The sequence below is a fragment of the Elgaria multicarinata genome, chromosome 8 (assembly GCF_023053635.1).
Source record: "Elgaria multicarinata webbii isolate HBS135686 ecotype San Diego chromosome 8, rElgMul1.1.pri, whole genome shotgun sequence".
Taxonomy (NCBI): Eukaryota; Metazoa; Chordata; class Lepidosauria; order Squamata; family Anguidae; genus Elgaria; species Elgaria multicarinata.
In genome coordinates, this window is record NC_086178.1 from 5,183,557 (window position 1) to 5,210,647 (window position 27,091).

General features: G+C 48.0%; 1 protein-coding gene and 1 non-coding gene across 2 annotated transcripts; both read right to left on the reverse strand.

Moving 5' to 3' along the window:
* Positions 1-714: 714 nt before the first annotated feature.
* Positions 715-26,951, reverse strand: IQCG (IQ motif containing G). Its single transcript, XM_063131754.1, has 10 exons — positions 26,917-26,951; positions 21,168-21,315; positions 19,655-19,902; positions 16,020-16,148; positions 13,432-13,513; positions 11,202-11,363; positions 7,971-8,045; positions 6,710-6,841; positions 2,928-3,029; positions 715-861 (listed from the first exon to the last, which is right to left on the reverse strand). The coding sequence occupies exons 1-10, from the start codon at positions 26,949-26,951 to the stop codon at positions 715-717; spliced, it is 1,260 nt and encodes a 419-aa protein (XP_062987824.1).
* On the reverse strand, positions 8,477-8,600 carry LOC134403222 (U6atac minor spliceosomal RNA). Its single transcript, XR_010025761.1, has one exon. It is a non-coding gene; the product is annotated as a U6atac minor spliceosomal RNA (small nuclear RNA).
* Positions 26,952-27,091: the final 140 nt, after the last annotated feature.

The window sequence follows — 27,091 nt, forward strand, 5'->3', positions numbered from 1 at the left end:
CCAATTTTGGCACCACATCTTCAAATACCAAGGGCTAGGAAGTTACTGTACAATGAAGTTGGAATCCTATCCTGTGTATTCAGTGTGCATGTCTAACATATTAATACACTACTTGGTTTTGCTAGTTTACACACACACACACACACAGAGAGAGAGAGAGAGAGAGAGAGAGATCACTACTGTTATTCAGGGCAAATCTTCCTACAGCTAAAGTCTTGTGGAATTCAAAGCTAATTTTCAGCAGAAAAATTTCATATGGTTGCATCTCTAATTCATTACATACATAAGAGAAATTCATCCTCAGGGCGACAATTCTCTATAAAATGGCTATCATCCAGGACTGTGAAGATGACAGACCATTGGGCTTCAGAAGATCAAAATACACATTTTTGCAGCTTCCCTGAGCTTTGGGGAAAATCAGAACAAAAGATTGCATTGTATTCCGGAGTAATGCATACACACAGAAAGTGTGGGTGTCCGCCTATCTTTATATGGCCTGCTCTCTTTCACAACAAGGAAAATAGCCACCCGCTTCAATGCTCCTTTGCTGGCTGGGATCAAAAACCGCATCCTGCTTTCCGCAAGACGGTAGAACTGACTGTTCAAAGTTTTATTGTTTCTGAACCTCATGGCAAATACATTCCATTGCCCCATCACCCACCCACCGCCTTGCCCCAAAGCTCAGTGTGAATAGGGGGCTGGGCCCAGCTCCCGTTACTTCTTCTTCTTCTTTGCTGCAGGTTTCCCTTTGCCCTTCTTCCCTTTGTCCTTGGCTGTTGGCTCTTCTTCCAGCATTTTCTTGAGGTTCTTGTAAGGACCAAGGAATCTGCGGACCATCATGCCTCTCCACCATGCCTGTAGCTGAAATCAAGGAAAGGGGGAGTGATTGTGGGCTCTCCCACACTAGAGGCCTTCAAGAGGCAGCTGGACAAGCATCTGTCAGGGATGCTTTAGGGTGGATTCCTGCATTGAGCAGGGGGTTGGACTCGATGGCCTTGTAGGCCCCTTCCAACTCTGCTATTCTATGATTCTATGATTTGGTGCCTGTACCACTTCCAGCTATCCTGCAAGCTTTGCTAATAATGGGCTTCCAGTAATAATTTCTGAGTAGAAGTCCAGTTTCCCTGTATTCTCCCAGCCACCTGGCTTGAGTCCAGTGTAACATCTGCAGCCTGTCTGCTTTAAGTCACAGCATCTAATGCCCCCATTTATCTCACTGCTGCCATCTCAAGCTGCAGAAAGGCTCTGCCTTGGACACACTCCAAGGAAGCATCTGGGTGGGGAAATACTGGCATCTGTTGTAGAAAATCCTTCAAGATGTCCCTGGGTAGCCCAGAAACAGAGAAAAGCTGTACCACGGAGGAGACGAAATGAATGGCCGGAGTTGAGCTCAGGGTCACTTCTCCAGGCTGTTGAAAAAATTCTTACACACACACACACACACCACTGCCTTTCTCACATCACCAATATAGTAAAGTCACCCTGAAGCAGTATGTAAAAGAACTTCCCTTCCTTTCTTCTTTTCAAAGAGTATATGTGCTGTACTATACAATGCAAATGCAAAAAAACGCAAATTATATTTCACGCAGTGCCTTCGCTGCCAATTGGCTAGGAGGTGCCCCAGAGACCGTTACAGTCCCAACAAGGTTTCAGGCTTCGTTTGTGCGGTTTCCTCTGCTATTTTGTTCTTGCTTCCAGGCCAGGCCTGCAGTTTATTTATTTATTTATTTATTTATTACATTTTTATACCGCCCAATAGCCGAAGCTCTCTGGGCGGCTCACAAAAATTAAAACCATGATAAAACAACCAACAGGTTAAAAGCACAAATACAAAATACAGTATAAAAAGCACAACCAGGATAAAACCATGCAGCAAAATTGATATAAGATTAAAATACTTAAAACAGTAAAATTTAAGTTAAAATTAAGTGTTAAAATACTGAGTGAATAAAAAGGTCTTCAGCTGGCAACGAAAGGAGTACAGTGTAGGTGCCAGGCGGACCTCTCTGGGGAGCTCATTCCACAACCGGGGTGCCACAGCGGAGAAGGCCCTGCTCCTAGTAGCCACCTGCCTCACTTCCTTTGGCAGGGGCTCACGGAGAAGGGCCCCTGTGGATGGTCTTAAGGTCCGGGTAGGTCCGGGTTGATTGGACTCAAAAGAGCTAGCCTCTAGCTCAAGGGCGAGCAACTGGTAGACCCAAACGTCTGAAGGGTCACAACGCCCATCAGGTCTAGCCAGCACAGCCAATGGTGAGAGATGCTGTAGGCCAGAACATCGGGAGGGCCACAAATTGTCCACCCCTGTTGCTTGACAGGGCTGCTCTTCATGTCATCGTCTGGGGCTGCCTCTAGGAAATGACCGTTTTAGGTAAGGAGAGCTACCAGGCGGAGCGGGGGACCGGCCTGAAAGCACCCCTACAGGCCCTGGTGGTTGTAAAGAAGCTGTGGAGGGGTGCTGATTCCTGCATAGTGCTACTTGTATGTCCCACTACTATTAAGGGCCATAAAAGCAAAAGAGGCCCTTTTAGACCTGAAAGTGGAGGCCCTTGGATCGGGGAAAGGCGACCGGATGCCCTGGAGGTGTTTAGGAAACAGCATGGCCAATGGTTACAGTTCATGGGAGATATAGTCCAAAATGTTTGGAGGTTGCCTGCCACTGTCTTAGATGGGAACAGTAGGCAGAGGTGAGCAACCTGCGGGCCTGGGTCTCTGTCCACCCCTGGCATGGATGCAGCCCCCATTAGATTACCCCTGGGGAAATGTAGTCCTCAACAGAAAGAAAAAGTTCCCCACCCCATGCTGCGGAGTAAATATCCCACACGAGCTCTTGGGATAGGGACGGAAAAGTTTGGAGAGAAGTCCTCTTCCCCCCTATCCCCATTTTAGGCCTTGGTCCCCAAAGGTAGAGACCGATTCCTCCATCTTACCTTCAAGATACACTTCATCTCCAGAGCATCCTGTTCCACTTTCTTCCGTGCCTGCTCCTTTTCCTTCCGGTCTTCAATTATTGCCCGCTCACACACAAGGCACTGCAGAAAGCAAAGGGAGGTGTGACTAGAACAGGAGCAGGCAACGCTACCCCAAACGTTCGTTCTTTCTCACTAACCCCCTCCCACCTTGTCACTCCAGTCTCCCTCACCTCTATTTATTTATTTATTTATTAAATTTATATACCGCCCCATAGCCGAAGCTCTCTGGGCGGTTCACAAAAGTTAAAAACGGTGAACATTTAAAAAGCATACAAAATTTTAAACCATGAAAAATATAGAACAACAGTATCCATTTAAAAACAACAATTCTGGGGTCCATTAAAAACAAACTTAACGTTGTTAAATGCTGTTAAAATGCCTGGGAGAAGAGAAAAGTCTTGACCTGGCGCCGAAAAGATAACAATGTTGGCGCCAGGCGAGCCTCATCGGGGAGATCATTCCACAATTGGGGGGCCACCACTGAAAAGGCCCTCTCCCTTGTGGCCATTACTCAAGGTTTCCTTGTCCCTCTCCCTTTTATAAGGAAAAACGGTGGTGGGCAGGCTTTGGAAGCTGCCACACGTGTGCCTCCAAGCGGCCCTTCTTTGAGGAAAGGTATTATTATTATTATATTTATTTGTATCCCGCCTTTTGCCCAATGCTGGGCCTCAAGGCGGCCTTACAAAGTTTAAAATATACATGGGGGGGGGGGGGAGGGAAACAAAACCATAAACAATTTAAAAAATACACAACAAAATTATAAGACATTAACATAGACGGAGGGCCAGATTATTCTCCAAAGGCCTGCTGGAACAAACAAGTTTTAGCCTGCTTCCGAAAGCCCATCAAGGAGGGAGCCAGTCTAGCTTCCCTGAGAAGAGAGTTCCAGAGCACCGGAGCAGCCACCGAGAAGGCCCTCTCCCATGTTCCCACCAAGTGCGCCTGTGAAGAAGGTGGGACTGAAAGAAGGGCTTCTCCAGAAGATCTCAAAGCACGGGCAGGCTCATAAGGGAGAATACGTTCTTTCAAATAACCTGGACCCAAACCATATAGAGCTTTATAGGTCATAGCCAGCACTTTGAATTGTGCCCGGAAACAGACTGGAAGCCAGTGGAAGCTGTTTTAACCCTAAACGGCTTGGGGCCAGGTTATCTGAAGGAACCCCTCCTCCCATATGTACCTGCCCGGACCCTAAGGTCATCTTCAGGGGTCCTTCTCCGTGAGCCCCTGCCAAAGGAAGTGAGGCAGGTGGCTCCCAGGAGGAGGGCCTTCTCTGCTGTGGCACCCCGGCTGTGGAATGAGCTCCCTAAGGAGGTTCGCTTGGCACCTACATTATATGCTTTTAGACGCCAGGTGAAGACCTTTTTATTCTCCCAACATTTTAACAATCTATAAATTTTAAATAACATGGTATTAAATTTGTAATTTTGCATTGCTGCTGTTTTTATCTGGTTGAGCTTTTATATTGTATTTTATATTATGGTTTTATACTGTTGTTTTATACTTTGAATGGTTTTAATTTTTGTGAACCGCCCAGAGAGCTCCGGCTATTGGGCGGTATAGAAATGTAATAAATAAATAAATAAATTAACCCAGGAGTTGTTGTCTGCTCCCTGTAACCAGCCCCGGTCAACAATCTGGCTGCAGCTCTTTGAACCAGCTGGAGTTTCCGAACACTCTTCAAAGGCAGCCCCACGTAGAGCACGTTACAGTAATCCAATCGGGATGTAACTAAGGCATGTGTCACGGTGGCCAGGTCTGACATCTCTAGGAACGGGCGCAGCTGGTGCACTAGCTTTAACTGTGCAAATGCACTCCTGGCCACCGCCGAAACCTGGGCATCCAGGCTCAGGGCTGATCAGGAGTACACCCCAGCTGCGGACCTGCGTCTTCAGGGGGAGTGTAACCCCCCATCCAGCACAAGCTGAATCCCTGTTCCCTGATCTGAAAGGTAGGGACTGCCATTCCCGATAGCGGGTTTCCCGAGGCAGGGTGAAGGGGCTCTGTCAGGGAGCCACCGCTGCTGTTTCAAAGCACACACGGGGAAACTCCCAACGCTCTCCCGCTGCCTTTCCGGTTGGGATCCCCCACTGCAGGGGTGGCCTCCTCCCGGAAGCCTCAGAAGCTGCTGGGCAGGAGACCAGGAGGAGAGCCTGCAGGACCGTTTGGGGTGCACCGCAGGCCAGTGGTTGAAGCCAATGAACCGAGCAACGTAAGATAGGAAAAGTCTTTGAACACTTCAAAGTGGCTGGTTTTGCCATCATAATTCAATAAGAACGGGTTGTGTGAAGAAACTGGAGGTCACTTAACGGCATTCCAGGCACCTGCACGGAATTCCGCTTTCCTTGCATGACATCTATTGTTTAAAGTGAGGAGGAGGGGAAGCGAAATGACATCTCCCTCTGGGTGGCAGTTCATTTTTCAGAGGAAAGTAGAACAGGTTGTTTTTTTTATATAGTTCTACCTAGAGATGGAGGTTAGAGACAGGAAACTAGTGCAATGTCCCCAACCTGGTGTCCGCTAGATGTTGGACTACAACTCCCAGCATCCCCTGCCAGATGGTGGAAGCTGTAATCCCAACAACTGGAGAGGACCAGGCTAGGGGAGGCTGGTCTAGAATCTACTTTCTGGAGGAAAAGTGTGTGGGGAGGGTAAAGGTTGCAAATGCCTCCTTAAGGAGGGTTTTCTGCTGTGACCATGACGGTCCATCTGCTCAACCTAAGCAGCTCTCTAGAGCTGGAAGTGGCGCCTAGCACAGTGACCCAGTGCTACTTCAAGATACTCTTTGGATTACTGCAATGCGTTATACGTGGGGCTGCCTTTGAAAACGGTCCGGAGACTTCAACTGGTACAAAACAGGGCAGCACGGTTACTAACAGGGACTGGCCGACGAGACCACATCACGCCAGTCCTTTTCCAGCTTCATTGGCTGCCAGTCCAGGTCCAGGCCTGATTCAAAGTGCTGTTATTGACATTTGAAGCCCTAAACGGCTTGGGGCCAGGCTCTCTGAAGGAACGCCTCCTCCCATATGTACCTGCCCGGACCCTAAGGTCATCCTCAGGGGTCCTTCTCCGTGAGCCCCTGCCAAAGGAAGTGAGGCAGGTGGCTAGCAGGAGCAGGGCCTTCTCTGCTGTGGCACCCCGGCTGTGGAATGAGCTCCCTAAGGAGGTTCGCCCGGCACCTACACTATATTCTTTCAGACGCCAGGTGAAGACCTTTTAATTCTCCCAATATTTTAACAGTCTATAAATTAATTTTAACTTTGCTGTTTTAAATTTGTATTTTAAAGTTGTATTTCTGCACTGCTGCTGATTTTATCCCGGTTGTGCTTTCATATTTTATGGTTTTAATTTTTGTGAACCGCCCAGGGAGCTTCGGCTATTGGGCAGTATAAAAATGCAATAAATAAATAAATGACACTGTTCCAACACAGCCCACACATGACAGCTGGGCCTTTTGAATCACCTCCTACTGCCTTCTCCCACAGCCCCTTCCTCCGTTGCTCATCGTGGATTCCAGAACCCCAGTCCCAGCAGCTGCCACGTTTCCTTCGAATGCTGCTCCTGTGTTCACTTCTGCTCTTTGCAGGTGTTCGTATTCTCAGCAACTGAGGAAAACCCTGATCACGCCTGCACATCCCTGCCCTTGCGACGCGTGCCGCTCTGGATCACGAATCTGCTCCTCATCCCCTCCTCATTGAACGGATGCAGACATGAGCACTGTTTGCTTTTCTCCCTACCTGTTTGGCCAATTCCTGCAGCGCCGCCTGGTCAGCGGCTCTGGAAGACTTCAGGGAGTTGAGGGCTTGCTGCTTGGCTTCTGTGTCCTTCTCATACTTTTCCATCCAGTACTCCAGCTTCTCTTCTATGCTCTGTTTGTGATATAAATACACAGGCACTTTGCCCTTGGGTGCATTATGGGTTGGCATATTTGAGGACTTGGCGGGAACTTGGGGACGATTCCTAAAATCACCCCAAATCTCCTTGCCAAACTGTTATAGTTAGAAAGTTATTTCTGATATTTCAAATAAGGACCAAGTCCAAAGAGGTGTGTGATCTCCAATATATGCTCTCGAAGTGGACAGTGTCCACAATCATAGAATCATAGAATAGCAGAGTTGGAAGGGGCCTACAAGGCCATCGAGTCCAACCCCCTGCTCAATGCAGGAATCCACCCTAAAGCATCCCTGACAGAGGGTTGTCCAGCTGCCTCTTGAAGGCCTCTAGTGTGGGAGAGCCCACAACCTCCCTAGGTAACTGGTTCCATTGTCGTACAGCTCTAACAGTCAGGAAGTTTTTCCTGATGTCCAGCTAAATAAATAAAATAGTTTTCTATGATGTAGGGAGTTTGGGGTATGGAAAAGAACTCAGTGATATTACCTTCCTCCCCCGCACCCAATACAGCCTGGGGTCCAGTTGACCTCTTCAGCGCGTTCTAGTCCGGGTTCAGTTATCAGAGGAGGGCCAGGATCTCTTCTCGATCCTCCCAGAGTGCAGGACACGGAATAACGGGCTCAAGTTACAGGAAGCCAGATTCCAGCTGGACATCAGGAAAAACTTCCTGACTGTTTGAGCAGTATGACAATGGAATCAGTGACCTAGGGAGGTTGTGGGCTCTCCCACACTAGAGGCCTTCAAGAGGCAGCTGGACAACCATCTGTCAGGGATGCTTTAGGGTGGATTCCTGCATTGAGCAGGGGGTTGGACTCGATGGCCTTGTAGGCCCCTCCCAACTCTGCTATTCTATGATTCTATGATCAGCTCAACCCATAGGAACTGTATGCCAACACCACCCGCTTGTTGTTGAAGATGAAAAGATTTAAAGCGTAAAAAGCTTTGAACAGCAGAATCAAAGACTCTGGATGAGGAAAAGGAAACCCAAGAGCTCCCTCTGAAGAACAAGAAGGTACCTCTAGCAGCCAGCTTCAGAGCGGATGGCATTAGGTCTGCCTTGTATAATAAGAGGCCAAAGGGAACATGGGAAAATGGCCCTCCACTCACCGTTTGCTGCTGCTTAAGGAAATTCTCAATGTCCATATGGACTCTGGTCTCTTGCTCGGTTTGGTTTCTGAGTTTCTGCGATGGGAGAAAAAGAGAGCACGCACCAAACGTTATTTGGCTCTAAATTAATTAATAATTAATAAATTATTTAATATTAATAAATTAATATTAATTAATTAATATTTAATTAATAAATAAATAATATATTTATTTATTTGTTCGTTTGTTACCCGCCTCTCCCTCTGGATCAGCCTTCCTCAACCTGGGGCGCTCCAGATGTGTTGGACTGCATCTCCCAGAATGCCCCAGCTGGGGCATTCTGGGAGTTGTAGTCCAACACATCTGGAGCGCCCCAGGTTGAGGAAGGCTGCTCTGGATCGAGGTGGGGTGCAACACAAATGCAAAACACCATAAAATATATATAATTGATTAAAACATTTAAAACTAATACATTATTAAAAGCAGCACATTATTAAAAAGGCATCTTAAAATTCAACTGGGTAGGCCTAAAAACCTGGCTAGATGCCACGAAGTAAGTGGCAATGCCCATATGTGTGTTGTACAGGCCACTGGGACCTCTTCCATCCTTATCAAGGGGAGTGCTAATCCTTCACTCCTTTAATACAAATATATCTAAAATCCCAAGATCAGCTGTCCCAAGAAACACATGGATCATATATCCTTTTCTGAGTCACGCTGAAGGGTGAGTTTATGGTCCAGGGATGGTACATTTGTACAACTGTTGCCCAGAGCTGCTATCCCTAAAACTGGTCCTCGGATTCACCGCCTCATGAGTCACATAACGTTGGGTGAGTCAGAAAGGTAAGTGGAAGTGGTAGAAGTGGGAAAGCCCTGGGTGTGACCAGGAGCAAATAGAGAAACAGTGGGAACCTTCTTTATAGAAGCCAGGTCCCAAGATCCCATCAGGAGCTGCCTTTTGCGTTCTATGGGACAACGTCGATACGGACAGCGATGTGGGACACTGTTGAAATGAGATTACACCTGTACACTTCATTCTAGATTGGAAGTTTCAAACTGATATTTGGGGAGAGATGGCAGCTCAGTGGTAAGCAGATGGTCCCAGCTTCAGTCCCTGGCAAAGAGCAAGGAGCAGGTGACAGGAAAAGATGTGTCCAGTTCTGGGCTCCACAATTCAAGAAGGACGCAGACAAGCTGGAGCGTGTTCAGAGGAGGGCAACCAGGATGATCAGGGGCCTGGAAACAAAGCCCTATGAAGAGAGACTGAAAGAACTGGGCATGTTTAGCCTGGAGAAGAGAAGATGGAGGGGAGACATGAGAGCACTCTTCAAATACTTAAAAGGTTGTCACACAGAGGAGGGCCAGGATCTCTTCTCGATCCTCCCAGAGTGCAGGACATGGAATAACAGGCTCAAGTTAAAGGAAGCCAGATTCCGGCTGGACATCAGGAAAAACTTCCTGACGGTTAGAGCAGTACGACAATGGAACTGGTTACCTAGGGAGGTTATGGGCTCTCCCACACTAGAGGCCTTCAAGAGGCAGCTGGACAGCCATCTGTCAGGGATGCTTTAGGGCGGATTCCTGCATTGAGCAGGGAGTTGGACTTGATGGCCTTATAGGCCCCTTCCAACTCCACTATTCTATGATGTTTCTCTGCCCAAGGCCTCGGAGATGTGCTGCCAGCATATCATAAGATAATCCACGCTATGCTAGAAACTAAGGTGGCTTGCATTTAACTTTCTACTAAGATAAAGGAGGGGGCCATGCGAGGGAATAGCTAGTTGATTGCATAGCAATATAAATGCTGCAGGCGTCAAGGCGGGGCTCAGTTCCCTGGCCTGCGAGGCTGGGGAGTCCGTTGCGACAGGGCCCTGACTTGCAAATGAATAAAAGCGCTTGGCTTTTGGGAACACTATCTGGCCGTGTGAGTGACTGACTCAGGACAAAGAAATCCGTGACAGTTTAAAACAATGGGCTGGGTGACGTCAAGGTCCCCCCCCTTCACTAGATTGGGGGTTAGATCAACTGCGGCTTCATTGGAGCCAAGGCATGCTCCCACCGCCTTGTTTTCAGCCCTGCAACACGTCCGATCGTCGTGGGGTGCCTCTGCAGGAGCACCTAAACACATTCCCCTCCTGTCGAGGGGACCGGGCTGAAAGCCCCGAGTGGCCCTTGCAGCAAGTCAGTTCCAAAGCACAGAACAAAGGCGTCTTCTGCGCCAAGGTCACCTTGGTGGAACGCTGCAGCTTTCAGCGGCGCCCTACAGATGATAGAAATGGCTTGGGAAGACAAGGCCGTGTGGTCAGCAAGCAAAGGGGTGGTGCGATATGGACGGTGGCAAGCAGCGGCCAGAGGGCTGAGCTTGGAACGTTCTCGGCCTCCATTTCCCATCCGTAACGTGGAATCGATAGTAGCCTGCCTCACAGGGGGCGGTTATCATGGTGAAACTATTACAATGCTTTATAACAGTGGTTCCCAAACTTTTTCAGGTCACCGCCCCTTGGTTCCACAAACTCATGCCCAGTGCCCCCCTACCCTACCCTATAAAAACCATTATTCAGAATAGCGGTTTTCAACGACCCACTAAGGAAGATAATAACAATGAAATTCAAAACAGTAACAATTAATTGAATATTTATTCAAAATCCGAAGCACCCGCCGCAGGCTCGCCAAGGGAGGGAGGGAAAAGAGAGCGAACACCTCTGTTTTGCAGCCGGCGTGGCAGGGCACACCAAGCAGGATATGTCTCTTCATTAGCGTTTTGGTGCTTTTGAAACACTTCAATTCACCATTAAAAGGACTCTTCTTAAACAGTATTAATACATGTGTGGCTTCTTCCTCTATATGGCTTGGGACCAAACTACCTTCACCCATAAAAATGTCCCTGGGTTTTAAGACCTTCTCGAGAGGCGCTTCTCAGAAAAGACCACCTCGAGTGCCCCCCTGCCGCCCCTTTGCCTCTTAGCACCCCCCTGCTGCCCCTTTGCCTCTTAGTGCCCCCCTATGCAATCCCACCGCCCCCAAGGGGGCAGTACCACCCACTTTGGGAACAACTGCTTTATAAGGATACAATCGTGTCTGACTCCCTATCAGCAGCTATTGTACTACACCACCAAAGCTGCTATGGCACTAAATTCCCTCGGTCCCCCATCCTGGGAGTTGTAGCCAACACCTCTGGGGGTTTGGGAAGGCTGGGTGAAACCCTGCCCTTCTCTTTCCTGTGAGCCCCCGGCCGCTGCCACAACGGCTCACCTCGATTTCGTTCTGCAGATCGTTCTCTGCACCAGAGCATTTCTTCTGCACTTGGGCCACCTGGAGTTCCGTATCCTTCTTGACGTAGCGGTTCTCCATGTCCGTTTTAGCCTTCATCTCCTGAAGCTGGTCTTTGAGGTAGGCGACCATCTCGCCCCGGTTCTGCGGAAGAAGAGAGGGGAGGGAAGAGAATTGCTGGGTGGGGACTGAAGCCAAGAAACTCGCTAGACTGCTGTCCTTCTTGGGTCTATCCTTCCCCAGGCTGAACTAGTTTCTGTCCTCCTTTGCAGGAGGGCAGGTGGACTCGCGCCCCAATAAGGTTTCCTATGGGAGACTTGGGCCTCAGTCTCACCTGCAGGAAATCTGCTGAGCCACTTCAAACTAGGAGTGGGCCAGGTGCCCCTCCGTACAAAAGATGCCTTTTCTCCAACGAGCCCATTTTCTCTAGAAAAGGTGGCGTGTTTTTTAATGAAGGAATCATAGAACAGTAGAGTTGGAAGGGGCCTACAAGGCCATCGAGTCCAACCCCCTGCTCAATGCAGGGATCCACCCTAAAGCATCCCTGACAGATGATTGTCCAGCGGCCTCTTGAAGGCCTCTAGTGTGGGAGAGCCCACAACCTCACATTTGTGTGAGTTGCCCAGCATGAAACTCTCCTTTAATCCCCTTAATTTCATACTGAATAAATTAATAAACTCAAACTTTTAGCACAGAGTGCATTATGATTTAATGCACATTTAATACACATTTTAATGTGCATTATGATTTAAGGCCTCCCACCCTAGAGGCCTTCAAGAGGCAGCTGGACAACCCTCTGTCAGGGATGCTTTAGGGTGGATTCCTGCATTGAGCAGGGGGTTGGACTCGATGGCCTTGTAGGCCCCTTCCAACTCCGCTATTCTATGATTCTAATGCCTCTTAGATGGCAGCTCAGGCTACGAAACCATCTCTGCACATTAGAAATTCGTTGGCCATTAGACATGACTAAAAAGGACATTCTTAAGGCAAACTCTTCTTCTCAGGACTCCCAGAGGTCATTCTGATCCCTTACCCTTTGGGACAGTTTCTCCCCATGGGTCAGGAATCAGGGCCAATGTCTTGCAATAGATCCTCCTCGGGAGGGGTGCCCCCAACCCTAACCCAGACTAGCACTGGGAAAGTAGAAAGAACCCCTCCACCCAGAATTGTAAAAAAAAAGAATAAAGCGTAAGAATGGATTATTACAGTGTACACTTTCATGTGCAGCCTATTTTATCTGACAGAAGAAAAAGAACTGAGTGCTGCTGCTGCTGCTATTATTATTATTATTATTATTATTATTATTATTATTATTACATTTATATCCCGCCTTTTTTACTCCAAGGAACCCAACGCCGCGTATATAATCCTCCTCTCCATTTTATCCTCACAACAACAACCCTGTGAGGTGGGTTGGGCTGAGAGTCTTTGACTGGCCCAAAGTCACCCAGTGGGTTTCCATGACCGAGTGGGAAGTAGAACCTGGATCTCCCGATTCCCAGTCCAACACTTTAGCCACTACACCCCACTGGCTATAGAAAGGACCTATGCTCAGGGGTCCCTATCTACCAGCCCCACATGTAAGTTCAAGGCAAAAGCTTTCATCACACACAAAAATGGCCCACCTGGGCAGTTGAGCTGGGGAGAAAGCTTCCCTGCTACTCCATGGGTGGCCAGTACGGTACACATAGAATTATAGAATTATAGAATAGCAGAGTTGGAAGGGGCCTACAAGGCCATCGAATCCAACCCCCTGCTCAATGCAGGAATCCACCCTGAAGCATCCCTGACAGATGGTTGTCCAGCTGCCTCTTGAAGGCCTCTAGTGTGGGAGAGCCCACAACCTCCCTAGGTAACCGGTTCCATTGTCGTACTGCTCTAACAGTCAGGAAGTTTTTCCTGATATCCAGCTGGAATCTGGCTTCCTGTAACTTGAGCCCGTTATTCCGTGTCCTGCACTCTGGGAGGATGGAGAAGAGATCCTGGCCCTCCTCTGTGTGACAACCTTTTAAGTAGTTGAAGAGGGCTATCATGTCTCCCCTCAATCTTCTTTCAATCCCTCTTGAATTCCTGCATTATGGTACACCCGGCACAATGTGTCAGTGGCGGGAGGATTCGGGCCCATCTCCCCCCTCCCCCTCCCGCGCACACACACACACACACATACACAGAATTCCTTCCCCTGTACTTCTAAAACGTCTAGTAAGCGCACCTGCAGCTCATATTCCTTTTCTTTGTTGACATCGCTGAGCTGCTTCTGGAGAGACTTGATCTTCTTTCTCCCCATCTCTTCCCTAGAAGCGGAGTAGAGAAGGAAAAGAAAATCCCCACAGTTCTTCGGATCACATGAGATTATTTTAACATCTTTGCCAAGAAGGGGAAACTTCCTGGCAAGTAACCAGAGTTCAAAAGAGATGGCTGCTTCCTCCTCCTCGTTAACTGGCAGCAAACGGGCAGGTACTTTAACCGGAGGAAACGTTAGGAAGCCGCCTTTTGGGAAAGAGCGGGCTGGAGATGGAGGGGGCCTTGTCATGTTTTCTATCTGCAAATATACAGGTTGAGCATAAGTGAGGCAAAGGGGCTCTCCGGCAAGCCAAAAGATCCCTCAGTGAGGATAGCATTCCCCCACCCGCAAGGCGTTTAAAGCCCCACGTGGCTTGGGACCTCAATATGTGAGGGAGCGCCTCTCATAGAATCATAGAATAGCAGAGTTGGAATGGGCCTACAAGGCCATCAAGTCCAACCCCCTGCTCACCAGGCAACTGATTCCATTGTCGTACTGCTCTAACAGTCAGGAAGTTTTTCCTGATGTCCAGCTGGAATCTGGCTTCCTGTAACTTGAGCCCGTTATTCCATTACCTAGGGAGGTTGTGGGCTCTCCCACCCTAGAGGCCTTCAAGAGGCAGCTGGACAACCATTTGTCTGGGATGCTTTAGGGTGGATTCCTGCATTGAGCAGGGGGTTGGACTCGATGGCTTTAGAGGCCCCTTCCAACTCTACTATTCTATGATTCTATATATCTAGTAAGATGCCTATGGTAACTTGGGTGATGTGCATATCCAGGGTGTTGTTTTTTTTTAAAGAAAGAAGACATGAATAACTAAGGAAGTAGGGACAATGGGCCTGAAATGTGTGACCACACATAAGCAAAAGGCACTGTGGGGAGATTTTCTGAGGTTCCAAATAATGCACAAGGCAGAGCAATAATGAAAGGTGTTTGGAATCACGACAAAGGAAGACATATGGATTGTATCAGCTCTGTGTGCTGTTTTCATGGATAGACTGTGATAATGACCAGCTGGAATGGAGGGATCTCCCTCCTCATGTCTCTCATGCGTTAGCACAGTGCCAGACCGTCCTCATTCCAAACGGAGGTGCCTTATTCCAGGATAACACACCCCACAGGATGTAACTGAAACCTCACTTCAGAGGAGCCTCGTTCTGCGTAATGTCCTTCAGCGGACCCCACGGTGCTGGAAGATCCCTTATTTTTAAGCTCTTTTCATCCGGCAGCCTGGCCCACCTGGGAGAGCAAGCCGTGACCTTTCCACACAACGAGCATCCCCAGAACACGGCCAGCATTACAGAGCCGCTGTGAGCTTTATGTGGCAAACCCCGCTTGTCACAGCTACATCACTGCTTCCCAAAGCAGACACGGGGAGAGAAGAGATGGGTGTGTCCCTAAACAGGGAGCCATGATTAGCTGCAGGTCCTCATCATTTGTTCACTGCGTGTTTAAAGAGGGGTGGTCCGGCCTTCACACAATACACTCTTTTGTGCTGAGAACAGCGGTGAAACCAGAGCAAGCCTGTTTACAATTGGGGAGTCTTCATATCTGTATGCTTTAACTAGGGTGACCATATGAAAAGGAGGACAGGGCTCCTGTAAGCTTTAAGTGTTGTAACAAAGAGGGAATTTTACCAAGTGCTGGATGCATACAAATGACACCTGCTGAAATTCCCTCTTCATTACAACTTTTAAAGATACAGGAGCCCTGTCCTCCTTTCCATATGGTCAGCCTACTTTAACCATTCCCAAGTACAGGAGAGCATTTACCCTTGCTCGCTTTAATGTGTTGCCGTCAGCATTACTAGAAGGACAATGTAGTAAAATCCCGGTTAATGAACGGATTTGTCCCTGTGGTTCTGGAGCAATAGAATCTGTTGAACAGGTCCTTTTGCACTGTAACATGTATGAGGAATGCAGAAAAAAGTTAATCTTTCCTTTATTAACAGCCTTTTCTGGAAGTAGCCCCACAACGTTGGTATTAATCTGTTTAAGGGATGTGTCCTCCCATATTACTGAAAGGGTCTCTAAGGCCACAGCTAGACCTAAGGTTTATCCCTGGATCGTCCAGGGGTCAAACCTGTTCATCTAGGTGACACACAGGGGATCCAGTGCTCAGGCAGGGGCGAACCCTGGAGGATCCCAGGATAAACCTTAGGTCTAGCTGTGGCCTAGGTTTCTCATGACCTCAATGCAAATTAGAAAAATAACATTGCAATCCTTCTGAGAGAAGCAACTCACCAAGCTGTATTTTGATTTTATGTCACTTTTTATATACCCTTTGTATGTTTTGGTGTTGGTTTTGCTGGTCTGTGACCGTAATAAATAACAATGAATGAATGAAAAACAATTGGGGAGCAGTTCTGGGGCAAATCTTGCGTGTTTTGATGTGGCAAGCAAGTTCCACGTTTAGTCCCGTCCTCTCAGTTTAAACATGTCTGGGCCAGTCAGAACAGAGGATACTGGGCTAAACTATCTAACTTGGTACAGGCTCTTTCTATGTAAAACGCTTACCTGAGGACAAGGTCCTGGACGCTGGCCCTCTTTTCCTTTTCTCTATCCACAGCTAGCTGCAGGGTTTGAAAGGTTCCCAACGTCAGCAATTCATCCGTCGTGTCTTCAAGCACGTCACTCGCGTATTGCCTGCCAGGTAAGGAGGGTCAAGGGTCAAGGAGGAAGTCAGGGGTCAAGGAGGAAGACGGGGTTTCCAGCTGTTTACTGTGGGGCCTGCCCATGTCGGTTTCTTTTAGTGTGCTCTGCACTGTTATTATTATTATTATTATTTATTTATATAGCACCATCAGTGTACATGGTGCTGTACAGAGTAAAGCAGTAAATAGCAAGACCCTGCCGCATAGGCTTACAATCTAATAAAATCAAAGTAAAACAATAAGGAGGGGAAGAGAATGCAAACAGGTACAGGGTAGGGTAAGCAGGCACAGGGTAGGGTAAAACTAACAGTAGAAAGTAACAGTAGACCTGGTAGGTCCCAGGCGAAGGACCCAAGCTTGAGGAAGGGGGTAGATCAGCCTTCCTCAACCTGGGGCACTCCAGATGTGTTGGACTGCATCTCCCAGAATGCCCCAGCCAGCTGGCTGGGGCATTCTGGGAGTTGTAGTCCTACACATCTGGAGCACCTGAGGTTGAGGAAGGCTGGGGTAGATGGAACCCGCAAGGAGCCCAAGCTTCCATAGGCTGGACGGCCAACCGCTAAGAGCTGTATTAGCTCCATGGGCCGTCACTGGCACCGCCTCCCGCCAAGCGCAGAGGAGAAGACTCCTGCACCACCCCAGCTGTACACCTGCAGGAGCTTACCTGCCCAGAGAACCAGAGGAGCAGATCTGACCTGCCCAAGCAGCCCCACAGCCCAGGGTGGAAAGAGCAGAACTGGGTGGAAACCGTCTTTCGGTGAGGTTGCACATCTCACGAGTCATATAAACTTTCGGATGGACAGATCGAATGGGCACCCAGCCCAGTTGCCCCACATCCTTCTCTAAAGCAGGCTTCCTCAACCTGGTGCCTTCCAGATCTGTTGGCCTATAACTCTCAACATCCCCTAGCCAGCCATGAAGGGTACCAAGGGACGGGGGATTCAAGGTGCTGCTGCCATCTGGATCGATGACGGAACTCAACAGGACGCCCCTCTCCAAAGGCTCCGTGTACCTCGGAATACCAGCGGCTGGCAGTGGGGAGGGAGAGCAACAGGGGAGGGCCTTGCCTCCATGCCCCCCTCATGGCCATTCCAGAGGCATCACGTTGGCCTATGTCAGAAACAGGATGTTGGATTATCTGGCCTTGGTCTGATCCAGCAGGGCTTCTTCTATGGTGGAGAAATATTCATCATGGGAGCTCAACAGAGCTGCCTTGCTTCTGGAGGCGACACGTGCATCCCTCAGTACTAAGGGCTGGGGACAAACAACAAGGAACAGCCAGCAACATCCTGTCCTGTTTGAAGGTTTCCTGATGGCAGCTGGCTGGGAACCAGATGCTGGTCTGAACCCCCACTAGGCTCATGTTCCAGAACATGGGTGGGCATCTGACGGCCCATGGAGCTAATACAGCTCTTAGCGGTTGGCCGTCCAGCCTATGGAAGCTTGGGCTCCTTGCGGGTTCCATCTACCCCAGCCTTCCTCAACCTGGGGCGCTCCAGATGTGTAGGACTACAACTCCCAGAATGCCCCAGCGATCTATCCCCTTCCTTAAGCTTGGGTCCTTCGCCTGGGACCTACCAGGTCTTGGGGAGGAGGCAGGGAGAGGAATCCCCTTGTTATCTCCAAACCGATTATGTGTGGGGAGGTCATCTGCCCCCTGCCCCAATTTTACTTGCCCACTGGGTCCTATTCATGTGAAATACAGTTCAGTTCAGTGTAGTGGTGAGAGTGTCGGACGGAGAGACGGGAGATCCGGGTTCTAGTCCCCACTCTGCCATGGAAGCTCCCTGGCTGACTCTGGGCCAGGCACAGACTCTCAGCCCAGCCGACCTCACAGGGTTGTTGTTGTGAGGACAAAATGGAGAGGAGGAGAAGGAGGAGGATTATGTACACCGCCTTGGGTTCCTTGCAGGAAAAAAGGTGGGATATAAATGTAATAAATAAATAATAAAACAATATAATGGTCCCCATGCATCCTCTTGCCCCTGTTGCTTCAATGGGGCTTTGCCTTTGATCAAGTGAGCTGGGCAGCAGTCAGCACAGCACCAGAGAAGCAAATAAGAGTGTGGCTTCTCTTCTGAAACAGGGATGCTGGGCCCTCTGGGTGTGCCTTAACATCCTGCCCCAACCCACTGCCCAAGAAAAAACACCCTGCTTTTATTTATTTGTTTATTTATTTATTTAGAATATTTATATACCGCCCCCCATTGAAAAATTTCGGAGCTGTGTACAAGTTAAAATGAAAATAAAAACAGAATAAAACAGTTAAAACAAAATTTAAAAAGAAGCAATAACAGAATAAAGATGTTTTCAGGAGGCGCCGAAGGGAGTACAAGGTTGGCGCCTGTCTGACCTCTAGAGGCAGGGAATTCCACAGGAGGGGGGCCACCACGCTGAAGGCTCTTCCCCTGGTGGATTCCAATTGGAGGATGGATCTAGGTGGAACCACCAGGAACAGGCCCTCGGATGACCTCAGTGACCGGGCAGGTTGGTAAGGGAGAAGGCGTTCTCTCAGGTATCCTGGTCCCAAGTTGTTTAGGGCTTTGTACACAAGTACAAGAACCTTCAACCTGGCCCGGTAGCGAATAGGCAGCCAGTGCAGTTCCCTCAGCAGAGGAGTTACATGCTGGAAAGGGGCAGCTCCGGACAACAGCCAAGCTGCAGCCTTCTGCACTAGCTCCAGCTTCCAGAGCAGCTTCAAGGGCAGCCCCACATAGAGCGCGTTGCAGTAATCCAATCTTGAGGTTACCAATGCCTGTACCATCGTGGTCAAGCTATCCCTGTCCAGGAGAGGCCGTAGTTGGCGAACCAACCAAAGATGGTAAAAGGCACTCCGAGCCGTGGCGGCTGCTTGAGCCTCCAACGACAGAAACAGGTCTAAGAGTACCCCCAAACTACGAACCTGTTCTTTTCTTTTTCAGAAAAGAAGAAGAAACCAGGGTGTGGACTGCAGCCTTACAGACTATGAGCCCAATACAGGAAGGAGGGGAGTCAACATGAAACTTTCATTGCAGAAAGGCAACCATCAAAATATCCCTATAAAACAGGACAAGTGCTCAGAGGCAGCCCCTACCATGAGGCCTTGTGAGGCGACCAGCTGAGGCCGTGGGTTTGGGTACCACTGAGGATGGTAGAACAGGAGTCAGGTCATCAGACCCACGGGATGCAACCTATTGGGAAGTTTTCCTGGTCAAGCCCCACTGAAAAAAAAAAAACGGGAGCAGTTCAAGAACCACTGAGCTCCCTGGCAGACTGGGCGCGTGCTGTTCACAGGGAAATTTGGTTTTTGTTCTTCAAGTGCCAAGATGTTTTACTGCCTCTCTGTTGCAGAAGGAATCAGGAAAAGGAGCTTTGCTGCTTGTAGGCTCACACACAACCTACACACCAGGGATTGTCTATCTGGCCGTCCCACTGTGGCACTTGACCCAACGAATGATCTTTTGGGATCCCCTTCACTGCAGTGCTTTCTGGAAATACCTTGAGGCTCACGGGTCTCACCTGTCAGCTTGAACCTTCTTGAGGTTATCCACGGACAAAGCACTCTGTTTGGTGACCATGTTGAAGAGGTGGTTGGACCTTTTCAGGTCGTTGCTGGTGCTCTGCAGCTGTCGCCCGAGTTCCGCAATCCTGCCAAGCTCGAGGGGAATCTTAGCTTGGCTCTCTGCCCGAGAGTCCATGAGATTCTTGAATTTGGTGCTCAACTCCTTCTGGTTCTCAAGAACGTTCTTGACCTCTGTCTCATTGAGCTGAACGGGGAGCAAAGGAGAGGCTCATGAACGACAGGCAGAAAACGTGAGGAAGCAACGGGCCCTCTGCAGCCAGAACCTGGCTATGTGGTCAGGGGACACCCTTGGGATCCCACGATCCCTCTCCATTTTATACCAGTTGCTGAAGGCAAGCGACATTGGAGGGCTGTGTCGTGTTTCCCAAAACCTGCTGCCCCTTACGCCTGGAACGCTCTTCCAGAACATTTGAGAACTACAAGTTCAACCGCAGCTTTTAAAGCTCAACTAAAAACTTTTCTTTTTCCTAAAGCTTTTAAAACTTGATGTTGTGCAGACTTCTACTGTTACTTTCTACTGTTAGTTTTACCCTACCCTGTGCCTGCTTACCCTACCCTGTACCTGTTTGCATTCTCTTCCCCTCCTTATTGTTTTACTATGATTTTATTAGATTGTAAGCCTATGCGGCAGGGTCTTGCTATTTACTGTTTTACTCTGTACAGCACCATGTACACTGATGGTGCTATATAAATAAATAATAATAATAATAATAATAATAAAACCTCCCGCCTTATTGGGAGACAATGAAGAGGTCTCTGCCACATAACCCACAAAGCTTTATTCGGGCAATAAACATCTCTTCCCACCTGAAGAGAGTCTAACTTCTAGGAACGTTCCTCTAAGCAAATCTATGCAAACTAAGCGAGACAATTGTCCATTCAAGAATAAGGCAAAGCCCTTTCCCAGAACACTTCAGTTTCAAGGAGACAGGTTCAGAAGAAGCCTTTGGCGAGAAGATAGCCAGGCCGACCTTCTCTTGCCTTCCTTTAGCTCTGCCAGTTTGAATCTGAGGCAGAAAATTTAGTAACAGCTGGAGAAGAGCTTCACCCCACCCCCTCAAACCCTGGAGAGCTGCTGCCAGTCAGAATGGATGGTACAGGGCCCGGGGGTCCAATGGTGTGACTCGGTTTAAGCAGCTCTGTATAGTTCACGTGAAGCAGTAGCGAGAAAAATGGGAAGGACAAAGGATAAGTAGTGGAGGTAGAAGGAGCCCTGAGACCATCCAAGAGCGTTCTGATTCATATTACGAGGGGAGATGAACTTGGCAAGTTTGGTACCCATTGCAGAAGGGATAACGAATTGCAAAAATACTACGATTATAGAATGAGACTACACTGGAATAGCTCAGGATGCCAGACAAAAATGTACCCCAATCGTAACAAAAGCAGAAGCAGACCCCGTGGGAAAGAGTGCGGCCGCACCCTTTCACGAGGGTGCGATGTACGTACATTGCTGACATCTTTCCTGCCCTCGTACGAAACTGGCATGATGAAGCCGAGGATGGCAAGTTGGTCCGTGCAGTCCTCCAGTACAGCAGAAACCCGGACAGCATCTAGAGGAAGGAGCTTGGGTGATTTCTTCCTGACCAAAGCCTCTCTGTGCAAAAGAAAGAGCACATTCCGCTTAGAAAGCCAACAGGATATTGAAAGTGGTACCCCGATTCCATCGGGGTGCTGTGTGATGGGCAGCCAGTTCAGTGATTATGTTAGCAGACGCTTTGCACCTCCAAGTTCCATCCCTGGCACCAATTGGAAAAAAATGTCTCCCAAGGCATAGGAGAATCATAGAATCATAGAATAGCAGAGTTGGAAGGGGCCTACAAGGCCATCGAGTCCAACCCCCTGCTCAATGCAGGAATCTACCCTAAAGCATCCCTGACAGATGGTTGTCCAGCTGCCTCTTGAAGGCCTCTAGTGTGGGAGAGCCCACAACCTCCCTAGGTCACTGATTCCATTGTCATACTGCTCAAACAGTCAGGAAGTTTTTCCTGATGTCCAGCTGGAATCTGGCTTCCTGTAACTTGAGCCCGTTATTCCGTGTCCTGCACTCTGGGAGGATTGAGACAAGATCCTGGCCCTCCTGTGTGTGACAACCTTTTAAGTATTTGAAGAGTGCTATCATGTCTCCCTTCAATCTTCTCTTCTCCAGGCTAAACATGCCCAGTTCTTTCAGTCTCTCTTCATAGGGCTTTGTTTCCAGAGCCCTGATCATCCTGGTTGCCCTCCTCTGAACACGCTCCAGCTTGTTTGCGTCCTTCTTGAATTGTGGAGCCCAGAACTGGACGCAATACTCTAGATGAGGCCTAACCAGGGCCAAATAGAGAGGAACCAGTACCTCACGTGATTTGGAAGCTATACTTCTATTAATGCATCCAAAAATAGCATTTGCCTTTCTTGCAGCCATATCGTACTGTTGGCTCATATTCAGCTTGCGATCTACAACAATTCCAAGATCCTTCTCGTTTGTAGTATTGCTGAGCCAAGTATCCCCCATCTTGTAACTGTGCCTTTGGTTTCTATTTCCTAGATGTAGAATAAACAGTTGTGGGCTACAACAATCCTTGATCTAATTAGGGCCAAATCAGCTGCTTAAAAATCAAAAGGGCCAAAGTAGCAGAGGAGAGGCTATAGATCGAGGGCAAAGAACATTCTTTGCATGCAGGGAATCCCAGGTTCAGCCCCACCCCCCACCCCATGTCTGAACTTAAAAGGAATTGCAGCACTGGGAAAGAGCTCTTCCCAGAGACCCTGGTGAGTAAATACTCGGCTAGATGAACGAACAGCCTTGCTTGGTACAAGCAGCTCCATGTGTTCATATGGGTTTTGTACCCCCATGTTTGGGAAGCCTCCTACATGGCTATCAGCATGGTAGAAGACGAATGATGGGTCTGGATGCAGCATTTTCACAGCAGATCTGCTGGAGGGAGTGCTCCAGGTACCACCTCTACCGGGGATTCATTCGGTGGCCTTGTAAAATGGGAATAATAGTAACCTGGGAAGAAACACTAGAAGTAGGGCATGCACAACTGGCTCTGAGTATCAAGAGTCAGCTGTGCGTGACTCTTGGCTCAGCAATACTACAAACGAGAATTGTTGTAGATCGCAAGCTGAATAGGAGCCAACAGTGCGATATGGCTGCAAGACAGGCAAATGCTATTTTGGGCTGCATTAATAGAAGTATAGCTTCCAAATCACGTGAGGTACAGGTTCCTCTCTATTCAGCCCTGGTTAGGGTATACTCATCTAGAGTATTGCGTCCAGTTCTGGGCTCCACAATTCAAGAAGGATGCAGACAAGCTGGAGCGTGTTCAGAGGAGGGCAACCAGGATGATCAGGGGTCTGGAAACAAAGCCCTATGAACAGAGACTGAAAGAACTGGGCATGTTTATCCTGGAGAAGAGAAGATTGAGGGGAGACATGATACTACTCTTCAAATACTTAAAAGGTTGTCACACAGAGGAGGGCCAGGATCTCTTCTCGATCCTCCCAGAGTGCAGGACACGGAATAACGGGCTCAAGTTACAGGAAGCCAGATTCCGGGTGGACATCAGGAAAAACTTCCTGACTGTTAGAGCAGTACGACAATGGAATCAGTTACCTAAGGAGGTTGTGGGCTTCAAGAGGCAGCTGGACAACCATCTGTCAGGAATGCTTTAGGGTGGATTCCTGCATTGAGCAGGGGGTTGGACTCGATGGCCTTGTAGGCCCCTTCCAACCCTGCTATTCTATGATTCTATGATTCTATGATAAGAACATAATACCTCAAGACTTCCAACACTACATAGAGGTTGGGGTTTTCATTCCTCTTGAACCCCAACAGCACATGCTATCTAGTCCATTTGTTTTCAACCGATGGTTGCAACCCACAACAGGGTTGGACCTGCGGTTCCAAGGCCATCTTCTGAAAAGGAGGAGGGTGAGTCAAGGAAGGCAGTGAGAAGAGTGGAGGGAGAGCAGCAGGAAACCAGCATGGGACTGGAGGAGCCTGCTGGGAGCGACCAAAGGGGACTGGGAGGCTTGTGTGCTTGTATGTCTGAACAGATAGGGTGTGGGTGTGTGTGAGAGAGAAAGAGGAAGGTTGGGGGGATTTTGGAGGGACTTTGAAAAATAGTGTTTTTTTCATGTGCTTGAAGTGAAGCGAGGGACATGCGTGTATGTATGTGGGTACGTATGTATGCATGCGCATGGAATAATAGCAGTTGCAGTCCAACACACTTAAAGGGCATCAGGTTGTGGAAGGGTATTCTACACTCTTCCTCCTTTCATGCGCACAGGCTTTAAACACAGATCCTTTCATGCGCACAGGCTTTAAACTCAGATCCTTTCATGCGCACAGGCTTTAAACTCAGGTCCTTTCATGTGCACAGGCTTTAAACTCAGATCCTTTCATGCGCACACACTTTAAACTCAGGTCCTTTCATGCACACAGACTTTAAACTCATATCCTTTCATGCGCACAGGCTTTAAACTCATATCCTTTCATGCGCACAGGCTTTAAACTCATATCCTTTCATGCGCACAGGCTTTAAACTCAGGTCCTTTCATGCGCACAGGCTTTAAACTCAGATCCTTACATGCGCACAGGCTTTAAACTCAGATCCTTTCATGCGCACAGGCTTTAAACTCAGGTCCTCCACATCACATTGCTGCACTCCAAACCCTGGTCTTATAGCAGGACTGAAAGCACATTGCGGAAGGCTTCTGTTCTCCTATGCCACCACCACCCTCTCCCAGAGGCCATGGTCTGGAGGGGTTTCGGACGAGGTTAAGCAAGAGAGAGTAATGCTGATGCAGCTTTATTCCATCAACATCTTTTTTCAGCTGCATATAAGATGGAAAACATGACAGTTGAACTCTTGACCAAAACAACCTGCTTCAGAAGCCAATGCGGGAGCAAATGACTGCAGCGTATGGAGTCAGAAGCCTTATTCTCATCTCTGGCATGTTGGAGGGGATGGGCTAGCATTCAGGATTAAACAGGTGTGGTTTTAATTTAATTGGGTTTTTTGTTTTCATTATGTGTATGTTACTTTATTCTTAAGTATTGTTCTTGAGCCCTTGGGACCAGTGTGGAACTGAACAAACTAACTAAACTTTGTACTAAAGTTGTGCTGCTCTTGATTACTTTTTACTGGTGGAACTTCAGCCTTATTCCTAACAAGTGTGTTTGCCCTTTTGTTCTTTGTAGCTGCAAAACCAGTAAAACTAAAACCAGGAAACATTTCAGTTCAATCTGGAGTGCCCTCTTTTGGCCAGAAGAGACCTTAACATGTTTGATCACAGCTTAAAGCACCATTCCCAAACTTCAGGGGGCGTGCTCTACCATTGGTAGGGTGGCCATATGCAGGAACCCTGTCCTCTTTTGTATCTGGTCACTTTAGCTATACTCCTGCAGCTTTAACTGCTGTGATGAAGAGGGAATTTGATCAGGTGCTGCATGCATACAAATGACACCTGCTGAAATTCCCTTTTCAATACAACTGTTAAAGATACAGGAGCCCTGTCCTCCTATGGTCAGCCTACCCACTGGCCAAAACCATTCCTGTCTTGACTGAATTCAGCCTCAACCCATTTTCCCACATTGTCCATCACAGCACCCGGACAATAATTCTAACAACAGCTGACATATCTGGCAAGACTATTGTAAGGATTACTGCCGGAATCTATGTGAAAAGCTTCAACAGAAATCACTAAATCAGGAGTGGGGAGCCCACCAGATTTGAACAACATATCCCATCATCCCTGAGCATTAGCGATTCTGGCTGTGGCTGATGGGAACTAGAATTCAGCTGCTGTGAAAAAAGGCAAATTCCATGTTAGGCATTATAAGAAAAGGAATTGAGAATAAAATGGCCAATATCATACTGCCCTTATACAAAACTATGGTCTGATCACACTTGGAATACTGTGTACAGTTCTAGGCCTAATTTACACCAAGCAGGATATTGCACTATGAAAGTAGTATATAAAAGGCAGGAGCCACACCAAGAAGGATATAGTGCTATGAAAGCAGTATATGGTATGTGTCAACGGGCTGCAACAGTGCATTTCAATACTGCTCGTTATAAAGCAGTGGTGTGGCTCCACTTTCATACCGCTTTCACAGTGCAATATCTTGCTTGGTGTAGATTAGGCACCTGTCTGTGCAACTCAAAAAGTGAAGAAAAGGGAAACTAAAATGATCAAGGGGTTGGAACAACTCCCCTACAAGGAAAGGTTATAACATCTGGTATTGTTTACTTAAAGAAAAGGCAGGTGAGGGGAGACATGATAGTAGGGTGACCCTATGAAAAGGAGGACAGGGCTCCTGTATCTTTAACAATTGTATTGAAAAGGGAATTTCTGCAGGTGTCATTTGTATATATAGGGAACCTGGGGAAATTCCCTCTTCTTCACAACAGTTAAAGCTGCAGGTGCCCTGCCCTCTTTTAAATCTGGTCACTCTAGTATAGCTCCTGCACCTTTAACTGTTGTGATGAAGATGGAATTTCACCAGGTTCTCCATATATGCAAATGACACCTGCTGAAATTCCCTTTCCTATGCAACTGTTAAAGATGCAGGATCCCTGTCCTCCTTTTCATAGGGTCACCCAAGCCATATGTATTTGTAGAACTTAATATACTACAGAATATAAAAACAGCATAGCAGTGTACAATGTTAAAACCACAGCACTAAAAATACAGAATGAGATTAAGTATGTAAAGGATTGCATTAGGGTGATCAATTCCTTTTCTTATCATGCCTAACATGGAGTTTGCCTTCTTTACACACTGGGTGGACATTTTCATCGAGCTTTTCCACCACAACCCCAAGATCTTTTTCTTGTTCGGTCACCACCAGCTCAGGACATTTTTTTTCTGTCTCAATACGAATGGAATTGCAACTTAAGATATATTATTAAGATATTTATTTTCATTTTGTAAGGCACCCTGGTAATATTTACACTGACGGGATGCAAAAAAAAAATCAATTAATATAAATATGTAAGCATCTAAGTGAATAAATTGAATAAATTTAAACAATAAGACTGGGGGCTTATCCCCCTTTCCCCCCTCCTTTTTTTTTTTTTTTTTTGGCCTAACATTCACCCTGAAGAAGAATTCTGTGAAACGCCAAAGCTTGCACACTACTTTGCAATTTCGGGAGGGAGGGAAATTAGTTTTATTGATTTTATTCTATCCTCCATTCCAGACTCACCCGGGAGGCCCCCGCCGAGGCGAAGCGGTCGCCATGGTTACCACCAAGCTTCAGGAGGGGTCCTCGCTGAGAAAGCGCTAGGCCACTCAAGCGCCTGTCGTCATAACAACAACAACCCCCAAATATCAGGGGGGGGCACCGCATATCAAAGGGCCTGGGGGCGTGCTGGAGTAGA